At 33.3% G+C, this 17,290-nt stretch overlaps 1 protein-coding gene across 1 annotated transcript in view; it reads left to right on the top strand.

Moving 5' to 3' along the window:
* The first annotated feature begins 224 nt into the window (after positions 1-224).
* SCLT1 (sodium channel and clathrin linker 1) overlaps positions 225-17,290 on the top strand; it is a 226,989-nt gene continuing 209,923 nt past the window's right edge. The window contains exons 1-2 of the mRNA XM_063108441.1: positions 225-344; positions 10,508-10,575. Of these exons, the coding sequence (XP_062964511.1) occupies positions 311-344; positions 10,508-10,575 (102 nt within the window). The 5' untranslated portion in view covers positions 225-310. The remainder of the gene's footprint in view (positions 345-10,507; positions 10,576-17,290) is intronic.

The following is a 17,290-nucleotide window of genomic DNA, read 5'->3' as shown; positions in this document are numbered from 1 at the left end:
GGCCCCACAAGACCCCGAGTGACCCTCGGGACGCCTTTATTGACCCGCGTCCCCACCCGGCTGAGATTCAGTTGAACGTGGAAGGGAATTCACTTGGCGCGCCCTCAGCAACCCTGAAATCTGAAGTCCTATCCTGGGCAAGGGACTCGTCTGGGGCTCGGGAGAAGGAAACGCGGCGAGGCTGGCGATGCAGCTCGAGTGCTTGACAACCTCCGGAGCGTTGCTTTAGTTTTGTTTTCCCGCACAGTGAGCCTGTGTCTTTTGGAGGAAGGGAAAGGTGGTGAAAGCTCCAGACTAGACTTGTGTCGAAATGGCCACAGAAATCGACTTTCTGAGAGATCAAAGTAAGCTCCATACTTCTTTATTAAGAACTCATAGATAATGTTTAATGTCGTCATCGTTGACCAACTAATATTTTTTGAATGCCTGTTGGGTGCGTGAAAATTTGTAAAAAATTGAAGTTAGCTGCAGAAAAAGCTTGATGGTATGCATTATAATGTGTATATGCTTAAGCAGAACCGTCTGGTAGATACAGTGCTTGTAGGTTCCTTAAGCTTACATAGGACTCTACTACTAGACACTAAACATATTTGTTATGCTCCACTCGTGCTCTCAAGAAATTAGAGGACCAGTGGCTGGGAAGAGTTTCCAAGTCTTCGGTTAGAATCTAGCCATTTGTTCAAAAGATGTTTATTGAGCTCCTCCTTTTCTGTTATGTGCCAGGCACTGTACAAGCATAGCTGCTACAAAGATGAAGAGGCCAGTTTTACCCTCCAATTTAATTTGAGAAGGGAAATATATAAATTCCATAAATACACTGAAGTGGCAACAACTGCCAACTCTTTTGCCTTAGTTTCCTCATAGCGTTGTTGGAAAGATTAAATGAGTATTAAAATATGTGAAGGATTTAGAAGAGTATCTGATACATTGTGCTAAACAAATATTAGCTGTTACAGAATCATAAACTATGGTCAAAGAAGGTACCGTTTGGGCTGAAACTTAAAGTACCAATATGATTTTACTATGTAAAGAACTTTGTAGATATCCCTAATAGAACAGTATTTGCAACACTGAGGGGATTAGGAATACACTTTGTTAAAGACTTGCAACAAGGTTGGCTTGAATAGATTGTGGAAGTTCGTATAGATGGTCTCCAATTTATGATGGTTTGACTCAATGATTTTTTTAACTTTACAGTGGTGCAAAAGCTATAAACATTCAGTAGTGACTGTACTTAAAGTACCAATATAGCCATTCTGTTTTTCACTTTCAGTACAGTGTTCAGTAAATTACATGAGATATTCAATACTTTATTATAAAATAGGTTTAGATGACTTTGCCCAACTGTAGGCTAATGTAAGTGTTCTGAGCATGTTTAAGGTAGGCTAGGCTAAGCTATGACGCTCGTAGGTTAAGTGTATTAAATGCATTTTCGACTTAATATTTTAAATTTACCATGGGTTTATTGGGATGTAACCCCATCTTAAGTCAAGGAGCATCTGTGTAGGAAAATGGTAAGTGGAGCTGAAGGGATAGAATGGAGATGATCGTGAATGGCCTTGTCTTATATTTCTGTATATACATACGAGATATATATATATATAACTTATCTAGAGGTTTGCCCAATATCCTTAATTGTTTGTAACAGTCATGAGCTTGGAAAGGTCTTCAGGCCAATATGAATAACTTTTAAATTCTATGAATAGTTCTTGTTTGTAGAAATGTATGCTCAGTCCCTTTAAGAGCCAAAGGTCCTCAACAACCAGGTAGCCAGAGTGAGACCTCCACCAGGGGGGCTCAAAAGGAAGCAGTTATAGGCCAAGTGTATTTATGCATTTCCCATTTCCCAAATGGGACGGACTTCCTCACCCAGCTGTGCTGTTTCTTAATGTGGGCAACATTAAATCTAGCCTCCTGCACTTCGTGCTCCTCCATCCCCTCTCCATCTCTGACCTCTGGTCCAGGGCACCAGGGAAGAGGAGCTGCAGAATAGATGAGCAGAAGTTTTTAATTCTGATGAAGTTCAATTCATCAATTTGTTCTTTTATGAATCATGCTTTTGGTGTTGTATCTAAGAAATCATTGCCTAGCCTGAGGCTGTGAAGATTTTTTCAATGTTTTCTTCTAGAGGTTTTATAATTTTAGGTTTCACAGTTAGATCTGTAGTTCAGAGTTAAATTTTATGCAAGGCAGGAAGTAAGTGTTCAAGTTCACTTTTTTTTAAATATAGATATTCAGTTGAAAAGACTATCCTTTCTCCATTGAATTGCCTTTGCACCTTTGTTAAAAGTCAAGGGAAGCCTTTCTTCTTGGGCCGGCCCGTGGCTCACTCGGGAGAGTGCGGTGCTGATAACACCAAGGCCCCGGGTTCGGATCCCATATACGGAAGGCCGGTTCGCTCACTGGCTGAGCGTAGTGCTGACAACACCAAGTCAAGGGTTAAGATCCCCTTACCGGTCATCTTTAAAAAAAAAAAAAAAAAAGTCAATTGTCCGTATATGTGTGGATCTATTTCTGAACTTTATTCTGTTTCACTGATCTATTTGCCTGTTTGGACACCGATACCCCACTGTCTTGATTATTGCAGCTTTATAAGAAGTCTTAAAATCAAGTAGTATTAGCCTTTTAAATTTATTCCTTTTCACAGTTTTTGGCTATCCTAAGTCCTTTGGGCTTCCATATGAATTTTAGAATCAGTTTGTCAGTTTCTATATTAAAAAAAAAGGATGCTGGTATTTTGATAGGCATTGTATTGAATCTATTGATCAATTTGTGTAGAATTCATGTCTTGATGATATTGAGGCCTGAGACCAATGAAAAGGTATACCTCTCCATTGATATATCTTTTCTTTAAGTTCTTTCAGCAGTATTTTGTAGTTTTAAATATAGATTTTGCACATCCTTTGTCAGATTTATCCCTCTATATTGAAATGTTTGATACTGTTGTAAATGGTATCTTTTACTTTCAGTTTCTGATTTTTCATTGCTAGCATATAGAATATACTTTTTTTTTTTTTTTTTTTCATATTGTACCCTGCAACCTTGCTAAACTCATTTATTAATTTCAGTAGGTTTTTTGTAGGGCCCATCAGATTTTCTACATACATGATCTTGTCATCTAAAAATAAATACTGTTTGACTTCTTCCCTTCCAATTTGAGTGCCTTTCATTTTGTTTTCTTGCCCTATTGCACTGACTAGAATCTCCAGGACAGTGTTAAACAGAAGTGATGGAAATAGACATTCTTGTCTTGTTTCTGATCTTAGGGAGAAAGCATGTCTTTCAGAATTAAAGATGAAACACTAGCTAAGGATGTTCCTAGCTATAGGTTTTTCATAGATGTTCTTATTATGTTGAGGATGTTCCTTTCTATTCCTAGTTTGCTGGAAGTTTTTATCAGAATGGATGGTGGGTTTTTTTCAAATGCTTTTACTGTGTCTGTTGAGATGATCAGATTTTTTTTTTTTTTCATTTTTAGTTTGTTAATAGGGTGAATTACATTGATTAATTTTTAAATGTTAAATCTACCTTGCCTTTCTAGGACAAACTCTACTTGGTCATAATATACAATCCTTTTTCTGTATTGCTGAATTTGGTTTTATCAAAGTTTGTTGAAAATTTTAATATCTATGTTCATGAAGCATTTTCTCCTTCTTCTAATGTTTTTCTCTGGTTTTGGTATCAAGTAATGCTGGCCTCATGAATTTCTTGGAAAATATTTTGTCCTCTTCAATTTTGTAAGAATTTGTGTAGAGTTGCTATTATTTCTTCCTTAAATGTTTGGTAGATTCACCAATTAAGCCAACTGGACCTGGAGTTTTTTTGTGGAAATATTTTAAACTACAAATTCAATTTCTTTAACAGAGTACTTTGTTCAGTACTCTGTTATGTACTGGAGGGGAAACCTCTGCAGATCTGAAATACCCATAGTTCTTTCTCTGTGCACCCTTCTCTCCTATACTTTGTCCTGCAATTCTAGTTCACTTGGTCTCCACCAAATCTCAACTTTATCTCCTTAACTCAGAGAGTTCAGTAGTCTTCGCCTACATTTCCTATCCCTGTGCCATGTCCTGAAAAGTCTCTCAAGTCCTTAAGTGGGGCTGTCCTGAAAAGTCTCTCAAGTCATTAAGTGGGGCAGTCATAGGGCTCACCTTATTTGTTTCATATCTGTCATCATCATTATCTGATGTCTGGTGTCTTGCACTATTGATTCATTTATTTATTTGATTTTGGTTGTGTCGGGCAGGAAGGTGGTCCTTCCTGCCCGACACAACCGAAAAATAACACTTGTTATTTCTTGGGCATAGCAGAAGTCCTATTCAAGTTGCCCTACTTTGATATCTTAAATTCAATTATTTTGTTCCCATTGTAACTGTCCTTTGACCTCATTAAGAGGCCTGTTCTTTGAACCCTTCATTTTCTTAACTCCTTTCCAGTTTGTTTTTCCTACTTTCTTACACAGGCTGTGACCATTACCCATTAGTCCATCTGCTCTCATCAGTAATTTTAATATTATGTCCCTGCTTTTCTGTAGCATATGCCCAGTAACACTTCATCCTGAGATCAGTTGGTTACTTTGCCTTTACTATTTTCATACTCAACTGTTCAATACCCATAGATAAAATCTCACCCCTCTGGATAAGTGCTACTACAAATTCAAGATTAATTAATAATTAATATGAATTAATATAATTAAAGGATAATACAAATCTTTCCATGAACTTTTTGAAGTATCTTCATAGGTGGCTAAGCTGGAATTTGAACCCAGGCAGTCTAGTTTTGGTGTCTGTTGTTCTTAACTGCTACCCAACAAACACACTTATAAGAAAGAAAAATTATAGACTCGTTTAACTTATGCATATTGGAACTAAAATCTGAAATAAAATATTGACAAATCAAATCCAGCCGTGAATATGTGTATGTATGTGTGTGTGTGTATGTATATATATATACATACAATAATCTTCATGTTGGGTTCATCCCAGCAATGGAAAAATAGTTTGCCATTATAAAAATATTGAGTATATAAAAGAAGAACTAGATTAATAAAGAAACATATCAAATTTATGAATTAGAAAATTCAATATGGTAAATATGTCAGTTCTCCCACAAATTAATGGGCAGATTCAATGTAATCCCAAACTTAGTTTTGACAACTGGTTCTAAAATCTATGTGGAAGTGGTAAGAGTAGCCAGGAGAGTTTTAAAGAACATCCGAGTGGGAAATTTCCTTCTACCAGATATTAAAACTTACTATTACGTTTTAATTAAGTCAATATCATCTTGGCAAATTGATAGGTTCATAGATCAGTGGAATAAAAGAGCACAGAAATGTACTCATGCATCCATGAACACTTATTATATAAAAGAACAGGCAATAGGAATCAGTGGGAAAGAGGATAGGCTATTTAGTAGTATCTGGTACTAGGACAATTGTCTATCTAAATAGGAAAGAAAACGATACCTTTCCCAAGCCATATAAAAAAATCATCTCCAGGTTAATTAAAGTAATAAATTCTCTTAAAACTTTCAGGAAAAAAAAAAAAAAAAACAGAAGAAGGTACCCTCAGGATAGAAGATTTCTTCAACAGACACATTTTGCCTAGAAGGAAAAGATGTATGAATGGAATACATTAGAAATAAAAACTTGGGTGTCACAAAGACATCATCAATTAATTACCACAACAACTAAAGAAGTGGAGAATATTTTTACAAAAACTGTAACAGATAATTGATTAACATCCAGAATTTAGGAAGATCTTTCACAAACAAAAATACATTCATACCTATCAAAAAATGGTTAGAGTATAGCCAGGCCATTTACAAAAAAATAAAACATGAAGTATTGAAGATATGAAAAGATGTCAATCTAGTCAGTTACTCCAGGAAATGCAAATTAAACAACAATAAGTACTGTTGAGTGGAGGAAATAATGGAATATAAGTTAAAGTAAAATTTTCTCCAGATAAAAGTCAGTCTGAAGGCTGAAAGTTTTTCACTCATTATTAATACATAATTGGATTATAACCTATTTAACCTATTTTAATTACTGCGAACTCAGATCTAGTGTTTTTTCTTATTTGAAACCCTTATCAGGGAAAAAAAGTTTGTATTGGAATTATTATATGCATGGTCATAATGCCTATCTTCTTTTGAGATTGGAAAGGAAGAAGAGTAGGGCCGGACCGTGGCTCACTAGGGAGAGTGTGGTGCTGATAACACCAAGTCAAGGGTTAAGATCCCCTTACTGGTCATCTTAAAAAAAAAAGGAAAGGAAGAAGAGTAATAGGCAGAAACCATGACTTATAGTGGAGGTAAAATTTTAGTGCTGTGTGTCAAATAACTATCTTAAAAGTTCTGAAGGTAACAATAAAAAATTGTGGATCATTTCTTTTAAATTCAATACAAAGTTAAAAACCATTTGCATTATTAATATTCTATAATTACTTGTTCCTTTATCAGAATCACATATATCTGTCATATTTCTCCACTAATTATTCATAGGAAGAAACCATTATCTGAAGTTCCCAACATTGAATATATGTACTATGTGTGTGTATGTTATATGTATTTTTTTATTTAGATGTATATATGTAGTTAATGTGTGTGCATATGTATGTATATTTGTTTATGTATAACATGTACATGAAAGTAGAGAAAACATAAATATAAAGCTAACCAAATTACTAAAATGTGCAAAATTCATGTGACCACAACTCAGGTCAAGAAATAGAACATTGCTAGAACCCCAGAAGCCCCTTTGCAATAATAATCCCTCCCTCTTTCTCAAAGATAATGCAAAGTAATCAGTATCTAATGTTACACTATAGTTTTGCCTGTGTTTGAACTTACATAAATGGGATAATAAATTCTGTATCCTTCTGTGTTTGGCTTCTTTCATTCAACATTATGTTTTTGAGAGTTCATTTTCATTACTATATCCTAGTTTTTTAAATTTATCACGTTTAACCATTCTTTTGAGGGATATTTGGGTTGTTTCCACTTTGGAGGACATTGGGAATAATGCTGTTATCAACATTTTTTATCATGGCGCTTGATGCTCAAGTGCACACATTTTTATTGAGTATATTCCTAGTAATTATGTTTATATTTAATTTTAAAGTTATGCTAATTTACACACCCACCAGCAGTGTATGAGAGTTTGATTTATTCGATATTCTACCAACATTTGATATTTAATTTTAACTCTTTAATTTTATTGTAATTTTAATTTGTATATTCCTGATGCCTAATGAGGTTGAGCAATTATTCTGTTTATTGACCACTTTGATATCCTTTTAGTAAAGTGCTCATTCAGGTCTTCTTGGCATTTTTCTATAGGTTTGTTCTGCCTTTTAATTGATAGATATTCTTTATATATTCTAGATATAAACCTATTGTCAGTTATACTTGGATACACCAGAAACATCTCTCTGTGGATTGCATATTTACTCTCTTAATGATCTCTTTTTGATGAACAGAACTTCTTAATTTTAATGCAGTCCAGTTTATTAGTTTTTTTTCCTATTATGGTTAGTACTTTTTGTGTTGTGATTAAAAAATCTTTTCCTATCCTAAAGTTATAAGATATTATCTTTGTTCTTTTCTAGAAATTTATTGTTTGGGCATTTACTTTTTTTTTTTTTTTTTTTTTTTTTTCTTTGACCAGTAAGGGGATTGCAACCCTCGGCATGGTGTGGTCTACACCACGCTCAGTCAGTGAGTGCACTGGTCATCCCTATATAGGATCTGAACCCACGGCCTCGGTGCTACCAGTGCCGCACTCTCCCGAGGGAGCCACAGGGCCGGCCCTAGGCATTTACTTTTAAATCTACAGTTTACCTGGAATTGATTTTTGTGAATGATGTTTTATTCTTTTCTATGAGGATATCCAGTTGATCCAGAAACACTTAGATTATCCTTCTTCCAAAATCTCCCCCACCCCTACCTTCCACTCTGAAGTGCCTCTTCAGTCATGATTCAAGCACTCATATATACATGGGTATATTTCTGGATTCTGAATTTCCTTCCATTGGTTAATTTTTTTTATTAAATATTTATATATGTTTTTTCTTATTTTCCATCTTTTATACTTTTTATTTCTTTTATTTGCCTTATTGCATTAACATTGCCCTCCAGTGGTATAGCACTGCCATATTATGTAAATTACTGTAACCTTATAGTACATGTTGATATCTGGTGAACAAGCCCTCTCCCTTATTCTTTTTTTGCAAAAATGTCTTGGCTATTCTCTTTGCATTTCCATCTGTATTGTAGAATCAACTTTTCAATTTTCACAATATCCTCTTTTGAGTATTGATTGAGATTGCATTGAATTTATAAATCAATTTGGGTAGAATTGACAGTTTTACAGTATTGACTTTTCTAAACCATTAGTGTCTCTTTCCACTTATTTAGCTCTTTACTTTCTCTCCTGAATGTTTCATAGTTTTCTCTGTAGGAAGGAGTCTTGTACATCTTTTGTTAGATTTATTCCTAGGCATTGATATTATTGGTGGTACTGTAAATGGAATGTATTAGTCCATTTCTGTTGCTTATAACAGAATACATGGAACTGGGTACTTTGTAAGAAAACGAAATTTATTGCTTACAGTTTCAGAGGCCAGGAAGTCCAGAGGCCAAGGAACACATCTGGTGAGAGTCTTCTCTGGTGGTGGCTTTACAGCAATGCAGAGGTCTCACATGGCAGAAAATGGTGGAGCAGAGAGGGAGAGAGACTCTCATGTGTTCTCCTTTTAAAGTCTTCAGAACCATGCCCCTGGCCATCATTATTCATCCATTCACTAAGGTATAGTCCTACAATGTAATCACCTCTTCAATGCCCCACCTGTCAATTACCATAATAGGATTTCCCACCCTCAACAGTTACAATGGGAATTAAGCTTCCAAGATATGAACTTCCGGGGATGCAAAATAAAAGATACCACAGTGTGGTATCTTGTATTACTTTCTTACTTTATGTTGCCAGTATATAAAAATATAATTAATTTATGTATGTTGACCTTATATCCAACAACCTTGATAACTTAATTATTGTTTTTAAGAATTTATCTGTCCTTTTGGATTAACCGCACATGCACTCATAACTATGAATAATGACAATTTTTTTCTTTTTTTCAGGTTTTATACTTTTTCTTTTACTTGCCTTATTAGCATTAACTTAGACCTCCAGAGGAGTGTTGAGTAAATGTCATGAGAATTTGTCCATATATCATTTCTAATTTCCAAGTGAAAATAAGTATGAAGTATTATTTACCCTTAAGTATAATGTTTTCCTGTGTTTTATGTAGGTTTCCATTATCATATTAAGCATATTCCCTTCTAGTCCTACTTTACTAAGGCTTTATTATAAATATATCTTGAATTTCATCAAATTTTTATAATGATAACTTTTGAAATGATTGTAATTTTTATCCTCTTTTTTGTGAGATTTATTTTCCATCGCTTTATTTTCTAGGCTTATCTTTATTAATTCTTTTACTTTCTTTGAGTTTAATTTGCTCTTCTTTCTGTCTTTTTGGAATGGATTGTAGATTTAGCCTTTTTCTTCTAGCATATGCAATTAAAGCTATAGATTTCTCTTTAAGCAAGTTTTGAGGTATCACATTTCCACTATCATTCAGTTCAAACTACTTTTAAATTTATTTTGCAATCCCTCCTGAGATCCATGTGTTATTTAAAAGTGATTTATTAACATCAAAATGTATGAGGGATTTGGATTTTTCTTTTATTTTTTGGTTCTTGATTCTAACTTAATTTTGCTGTCATCAGATAACATGCTCTCTTTGATTTCAGTCCTTTGAAAGTTGTTGAGACTGGCTCTGTTGCCAGCAAATAATCGATTTTAAGTGTTCCATGTGATCTCGAAAAGAATGAATAATTATACATTTGTTGGGAGCTGTGTCTTATGTATGTTTCTTGATGTGAATAAAAGTATGGCTTTGTATTGACTGAGAATTCTTGACTTTATTCTGAATCTTTTCCATTGTCTCTTTCCCACTTCTGATTCATTTGGATCCCTTGTTCTGTAGTTTGTTTTCAGTGTGGAGGTTTGTCCTGAAAGAATTTTAGTTGATTTTAAGACTTATTAAAGAATATTACTATAGCTTACCTTCTCAACTATTTTTAGTTCTAGTAGCAGCTATTAAAAAATGTGAAGAATATTTTTTTACTTCTGCTAACCTGAAGAGCAATTCAGGAGAGACTGAGAACTCAAGTTTATGAAACTGGAAAATTTAGTTATTTTTAGCTGTTCTTTTTCCTATTGGCATTAGCTAGTTGGCTTGGGTGTATAAAAGGGCCTATTTTTAAGTTCTGAAATAGTATTTCGAAATTGATGATTCATCTTATTTTGCGAAGCTGTGAAGACTAGCCATTTTGCATTGGATACATCAAATAATAACTATAAAAACTATATTTCTAGTTTTTAAAAATTGAACATTACCTCCAGCAAACTTAAATTGTTTTTTTTTTTTCTTTGTTTCAGATCAAAGACTAAATGAAGTTCTTAGGCAGTATCAAATGGAAAATTTTTCCAAATATTCATCAATACAGGTATGTGAATTAATTAAGGTCTAACAAATTAGGTTCAAATTTAGTTGTAAATATATCCACATACACATGAACACAAAAAATATTCTACTTAGGATTTTCTCATGTGAAATTGCTTATCACACTTTGAAATTTTGCTTACAGCTCTGATTCTTCTAAAGAGAAAGTTTGCTTTTGCTTAATGCAACTAAATTCTTTGTCCACAGAAATTACCTTGTTTTTCTCCACAGAGCTGGAGCTTATATATTATATACAGTGTTAAAATGTCTGAGTTCTAAAATGAGAATTCATTCAAGTTTTGAAACATCGTAATGTCGTTTCTCAAGATACATCTAGTTGTATGCTTTAACTCTATGAATTCTCATAAATGGTGACAGAATCATAAACTAACTCAAATAGTAAATGATATATAGCATTGTTTTTAATATTTCTTTTTTGCATGTCATTTTTTAAATTTAAATATTGTGTTTAAAAGATTGTTTTAACCAACAAGGTATGCTTATTGTTGGACCCTGCATTATAGAATATTAAAAGAAAAATAGTGGCTCCTAGACTAGTGATGGCTCTCTACTGAAGTAATAAGGAATGTTTTGCTTTTGCAGAAATGAATCTTTTAATTAGAACTTTGTTTTTAAGGTGTTAAAAAATGAAGTTGTTTTTAAGATATTAAAAAGGAATAATTTATTTGGTTGGCATGAATATACTTATCCTTATAGTTATATTTTTTAAATGTTTCTTATATTCAACATTTAGCTTATTGTTCTGTGTTCTTATTTCCAAAGACAGGACTCAGAGTCCAGAAGGTCTTGAACTTATCCATCCACTATTCACTATGATTACCATATAATTTTTCTTATGTTATTTTTTATGCATGTTTAACTAAGAATTGTAATAAGTTAAATGAAAGAAAATCTTTTGTAATTCAAGAGCCTCTAAATTTTGTTCATATTCTTAGGTTTTTTGCTTCTGCTTAATGTCTTATAGCAGGAGCCTGAAAGAAGGATTCAAACAAAAGATAGATTGTAAAGTCCAAGAAGACCTCTGGGAATGGTATTGCAGAATATCTGTTGGAGGCTATGGCTAGCTTGATTATGAAAGATGTATTTACCAGATATCACAGCAGTGACTCCAAACAGTTCTTCAGATGCACCTGTGTTATACATTGTGATTATAATTAAAGGCTGGGAGTAGCAGACCAAGTTATGGACAAATCTTCCTGACTTAATTAGCGTACTCTTTGGAGAAATTATAGCTCCTTTAATTCTCTCAAAGTACATGTTCTTCTCTTATGTGCACTATTCTTGTAGATGTATGATCAGATCATTATTCCTATCTCTTATTTTTAGTGGTAGCATATTGTTACTACCTAAGATTCCTCTGGAGTCCTTCATATCTTCAGGACATGTTGCTGTTTCAGGACTCCCATCCTCATGGGTCTTGCTTTTCACTGCGTGGTTTGGAGTAGTGAGAGGCAAGGTGATACGGGAGCATGAGGAGGAGATTAATCTGCTTTCTAGCAGTAATGCCCATATCCTTGGCGATATGCAGTCCATCCCTTGGGAATTCTTTACCCCTGTAACATTATTCTGGCTTCTGAGAAAATGTTTAAGAGAATTTTTATTTTTTTCGGTTTGTTTTCTATTTTTTTGTAGTAAAGGAAGAAACCATTATTAAGGGGTATGTGGGACCCAGGAGCACTGGCTCAGATCTTTTGTCACTGTTACTTAATTGTTGCTTCTAGCAACAGAAACCCCTTATAAATTTATGTTTGCCCTTTTTGTTCAGCTGTGTTTCCCAGGTGCCTAGAACAGTTCTTGTCAGTAAGCGCTTGATAAGTATTTGTTGAATGAATGAAACAACAATATCCTTCCTCTCATTCCCTTCCTCCTATCTACTTATCTTCTAACATGATTTGAACTCTGTGTGTCAAATATAGTGAAAGTCATGGTGATGTGAAGTTATGATAAGCTTGGGAAATACAAGTAGTTCATACTTTTTAATTTTATTTTTCAAGATAAAGTTCTAAAGAAATGCCCTTCTCCCTCTCTTTATACTAGACTAGGTACCATAAAATTGCCAGAACTTGCATTAAATGGACATACTCAATGAAGTCTTTTTCTAATATTGGAAAAACGAAGCTACAAGAGTTTGATATATTTATCTTGTATTTTAAGTTGGAACTTCAAACTTGATTTAGTAGAAAATATGTGATAAAATGATCATTTAGGCTTGTTTTGGATCAAAGTAAGTTTTGTGAATTGCCTTAAGATGACCATTTTGAAGACTATTATTCTTAGGGGAATATTTTTTACCTTTATGATAATTAACTATACAGGTGCATAAATTCTGTGGGCGTAAACTGAAAGTTGGAGTCTTCCTATGTGTTGAGTAGCTTGTATATTAATATATTAAATATTCAGTTCATTGTACTTTTGTAATTCAGTCATCATTTTAAAGAATCTGTTCCCTTCTTTATGATTGTACAATTTTCTAAAGCTATTTCAAATAACATGTGGTTTCTTGAATGATTCCTTCAGGGTTATTGTACGATTTAGTTGTCTTTCTCTGATTATTTTGTTTTTTCTATATAAGTAAAAAGTATTTCAAGTGGTATTGCTCTCTAAGAGTGTAGTAGTGGGCACTGGATGACAAATATTCAAAGATAAGAAAAAGACTTTATTCAAGAAGGTAAATGGAAAATTTCCCTCTTTTCCTAATTCTTTCCCATGCTAATTGAATCTTCTTTGTAATCTATGCCACACCAGTACGTGTGTGTACTGAAGACTGAGAAAAGTGCTTTGGTCATCTTGTTACTTGCTGAGGGGATGGAGTGGGATATTAAAAATAAGCTTCTTTTCTCTGCAAGCTCTTCTAAAAATATTTTCTTCTTCTAGCTTGAGAATTCTCTTTATACTTTTAACTTTTTACTATTTTTTTACTTTTTTTTTACTATTTTTTACTTTTTTACTATTTTTACTATACTTTTAACTTTATACTATTAACCCATAATTAAAATTTTTTAAAAATTAAGGGACAAATAGTCTGCTGGGAGAAAAAGGAGATGCATAAGGCAGAATAAAAAGGATGGAAGTAATAAATATAAAAGCATAGTGCCAAAGAGGTATGAGTTCATTCTGGAGGGGGAAACAGTCATAGTCCAAATATACACTTATTTAACAAACACTAATTTATTTATTCTATAAAGTTTGAGTGCATGCCTGTGCTAGGTAAGCTCTGGGAACAGAGTTATACATAGGACAGACAAAGGGTCTTCCTTCAGGGAAAGAGATATGAATTAATTAATTAATTAAAATTATGATATCCTATGAAGGAAACAAACAGGACATTGAGACAGAGATTTATATATATGTAGCTGTGGGTGGGGGTGGTGGCAGAAACCTATTTTTGTTAGAAAGGTCAGAGAAGGCCTTTCTAAGGCAGTAACATTCAAGCTGGGACAGAAAGTGAAGAATGAGCCAATGGACCAAGAAGAGGCCCTGAGACAGGATAGAATTGGGCATGTCTTGTGCAATGTATAGGAGTTGGTCTCAACTATAATCAAATAATAATTCTTTAAAAATTACATTGAGAGAAATAGTAAGGCTACCCCTGTTGCTTGTGGGTTAACAAATATAAGACGCGATAGATATAATATAACAAGTCACCTGTACTGTTTGAGTTGAATCAAATTACTAGCTTTCTAAACCAGCTCTGTCCGGTAGATCTTTCTCTGATAATACAATGTTGTATAATTCTGCACTGTCCAGTATAGTAGCCACTAGCCACATGAGACTTTTGAGCACATGAAATTAGGCTAGTGCAACTGAGGAAATAAATCTTTTGTTTAATTTTTATTTTAAATGAAAGAAATTTAGGTTTAAATAGTCACATATGTTTGTGGCTGCTGTATTGGTCAGTGTAGACCTAGACTCTCAGTTTGATGTATTCCCCAGGTTAAACCTTGAAAAGGTGTTTTTGCATCATCCCATAATGTTAGGAAATTAGTGATTTAGCACTTTACAGAGTCCAACTATAAGAGTTTAGCAATATTTTATGCTGTACATCAACCTTTATTGATAAATTATGAAAGTCAATCTCCTCATGATATGAATGAAGGGCTAAAGGGATTTGCTGCAACCCTTTAAAATATGCAAGAACGTCTTCACAAAATGCTAGTCAGCCTATACTTTATCCGAAGGATAAAGGAAAAGATGTCACTTATATATTTGATAGTCAATACTAAGTCAGAGGCAAACTTAGACATTAAGAATTATATTTAGAATACTTAGAGAATTTAAAGATTTGTTAGTAGGAGGAAGAAAAGTATCCAGAGAATTTGCTTACCTAACTACAACCAATGTTATTGACATTTTCTCTGCAATACACCATCACCATCATCTCAGGAAATCATCTTGAGATCAAAGATAAATAGAAATTTATTTTACAGTATCAATTATTTAAGATTCAATATATATATTATTGAATTAATTGATTCAATATATTATTGAATCAATTCAAGATATATAAAATTCTGTAAAATTTTTTTTATGTAGTGTACTTTGATTAAGTTTTGTTTTAGAGAATATGAAAAGGATACAATGCTTTTATAGTGAGTTTCAGTCTTATTCTCCCCACATGATTTTTTTCAACTAGATCTCAAGTTATTAAGTAATGGAGTCTTTTATTCTAAAAGTTTTCTAGCAAATGAGAAGGGATTGCTAAATCTACATTTTTATTCCCTCAAAGATTTTTTATCTGTGTTTTGACTTATTATGTTTATTCTCAGAATCATACAATTTTTATAATTATTTTGGATTATTGGGTCATTTATTTTTAGGTTAGTATTTCCTTAGTAACTGTTATTAGAAAATAGTTAACTAATATTTATTGAGCTATAACTTTATGCAAGAAACCATGCCAGGTGCTTTAGTGATATGAAGGTTGCTGCAGTTTTAATGCTGTCCCCTCCAAAGCTTGTGTTGGAACTTAATCTCCAGTATGGCATTTGAAAAGTGGGAACTTTAAGAGATAGTTGGATCATGAGGACTATGCACTTATGAGTAGATTAATCCATTCATGGACTAATGGGTTAATGGTTTAATGGGTTTTTAGGGAGTACACTGGGGACTTTATAAGGAGAAGAAGAAAACATGTGGAAATGTCCTCTCGCTCAGCCCTTTGTATGTGATACCCTGAGTCACCGTGAGGCTTTGCAGAGAGTCCCCACCAAGAAGAAGGCCATCACCAAATGTGGCTTCTTGACTTTGTACTTCTCATCCTCTATACTGTAAGAAATTAACCTCTTTCTTATACATTACCAAGTTCCAGGTATTCTGTTATAAGCGACAGAAAACTGATACAAAGGTGAATAAAATAAAATAACCATATCATAGGAACTTAAAGACTGATAAAAATATGGGATGAGACAAATATTAAATAACTAGGTAAATGGCATGTTATTTGTATATTAAGAACATTAAAATGTGTATCAAGGGTAACAAAAAAAATTTAGTTTTAGAGATTGGGAAAAGTTTCTGAAGGATGTACATATCTGATGGGATATCCACATGCAAACGAAAGAAAATGGACTCATATCATACACAAAAGTCAACTCAAAATGAATTAATGAATTAGTGTAAGACCATAAGATTCCTAAAAGAAAACAGGGAAAAAGCTCCTTGACGTTGGTCTTGGCAGTGATTTTTTGGATATGGCACCAAAAAGCAAAGACAACAAAAGAAAAAATAGATGGGGCCGACCCCGTGGCTCACTCGAAGTTGGTTGTTTTAAAAAGATCAGTAAAATTGATAAATCTCTTCCATGGTGGATAGAGGGAAAAGAAAAACATAAATTATGAGGATCACGTGAAAAATTTGACATCACTGCTAATCTTACACGTTATAAATTGAGTATAAGAGGATATTATGACAAGATTAGAATAATTACTTTGACAATTTAGATAAAATGGACAAATGTCTTGAAATGCACAACTTAAAACTATTTCAAGAGGCAGTAGAAATCTGAATAGTTTTTTACCTATAAAATAATTGAATCCAATATTAAACACCTTCCCCCAAAGAAAACCTTAGGTCCAGAGGGATTTATAAGTGAAGTTTTCCAAACATGTTAAGAAAGAAATAAAATCAATCTTACCTCTCTTTTAGAGAATAGAAAAAAGGGAATCCCTTCTCCACTGCTTTAATGAGGCTGACGTAATAGCAAAATCTGCAATACACATTTGAAAAAGAATAATTATAGACAATCATGTTTATGAACTTATATTTAAAAAGCCTAAACAGTTATTATAAATCAAACATTAAAAAGATAATATCTTACTACCAAGTGGGGGTTTATTCCAGCAACACAAAGAAAAATGTTAAACCAACATTTAAAAAAAATCAATGTAAATCACTATATTGAAAGAAAAAAATTATATTATCTCAAGAGATGCTGAAAATAATCAATAAAATTCAACTCTCGATCATGATAAAAACTCTCCACAAACTATGAATGGAAAGAAACTTTCTAAATTGTTTAGATTAGCTCCAAAAACACTAGATATGCATCATACTTGATGGTGAAATGTTGAAAGCTTTTCCCCTTGGAATGGTAATGAAGCATGGATGCTAGTTAAAATTACTTTTATTCAGCATTATACTGAAGTCAAAAAAGATGAATACAGATATAAAAACTGGAAAGGGAGAAATGATACTGCCAT

This window comes from Cynocephalus volans, chromosome 9 (assembly GCF_027409185.1).
Source record: "Cynocephalus volans isolate mCynVol1 chromosome 9, mCynVol1.pri, whole genome shotgun sequence".
Classification (NCBI taxonomy): Eukaryota; Metazoa; Chordata; class Mammalia; order Dermoptera; family Cynocephalidae; genus Cynocephalus; species Cynocephalus volans.
The sequence above is the reverse complement of the archived record's forward strand: the minus strand, read 5'-3'. Positions and strand labels throughout refer to the sequence as shown.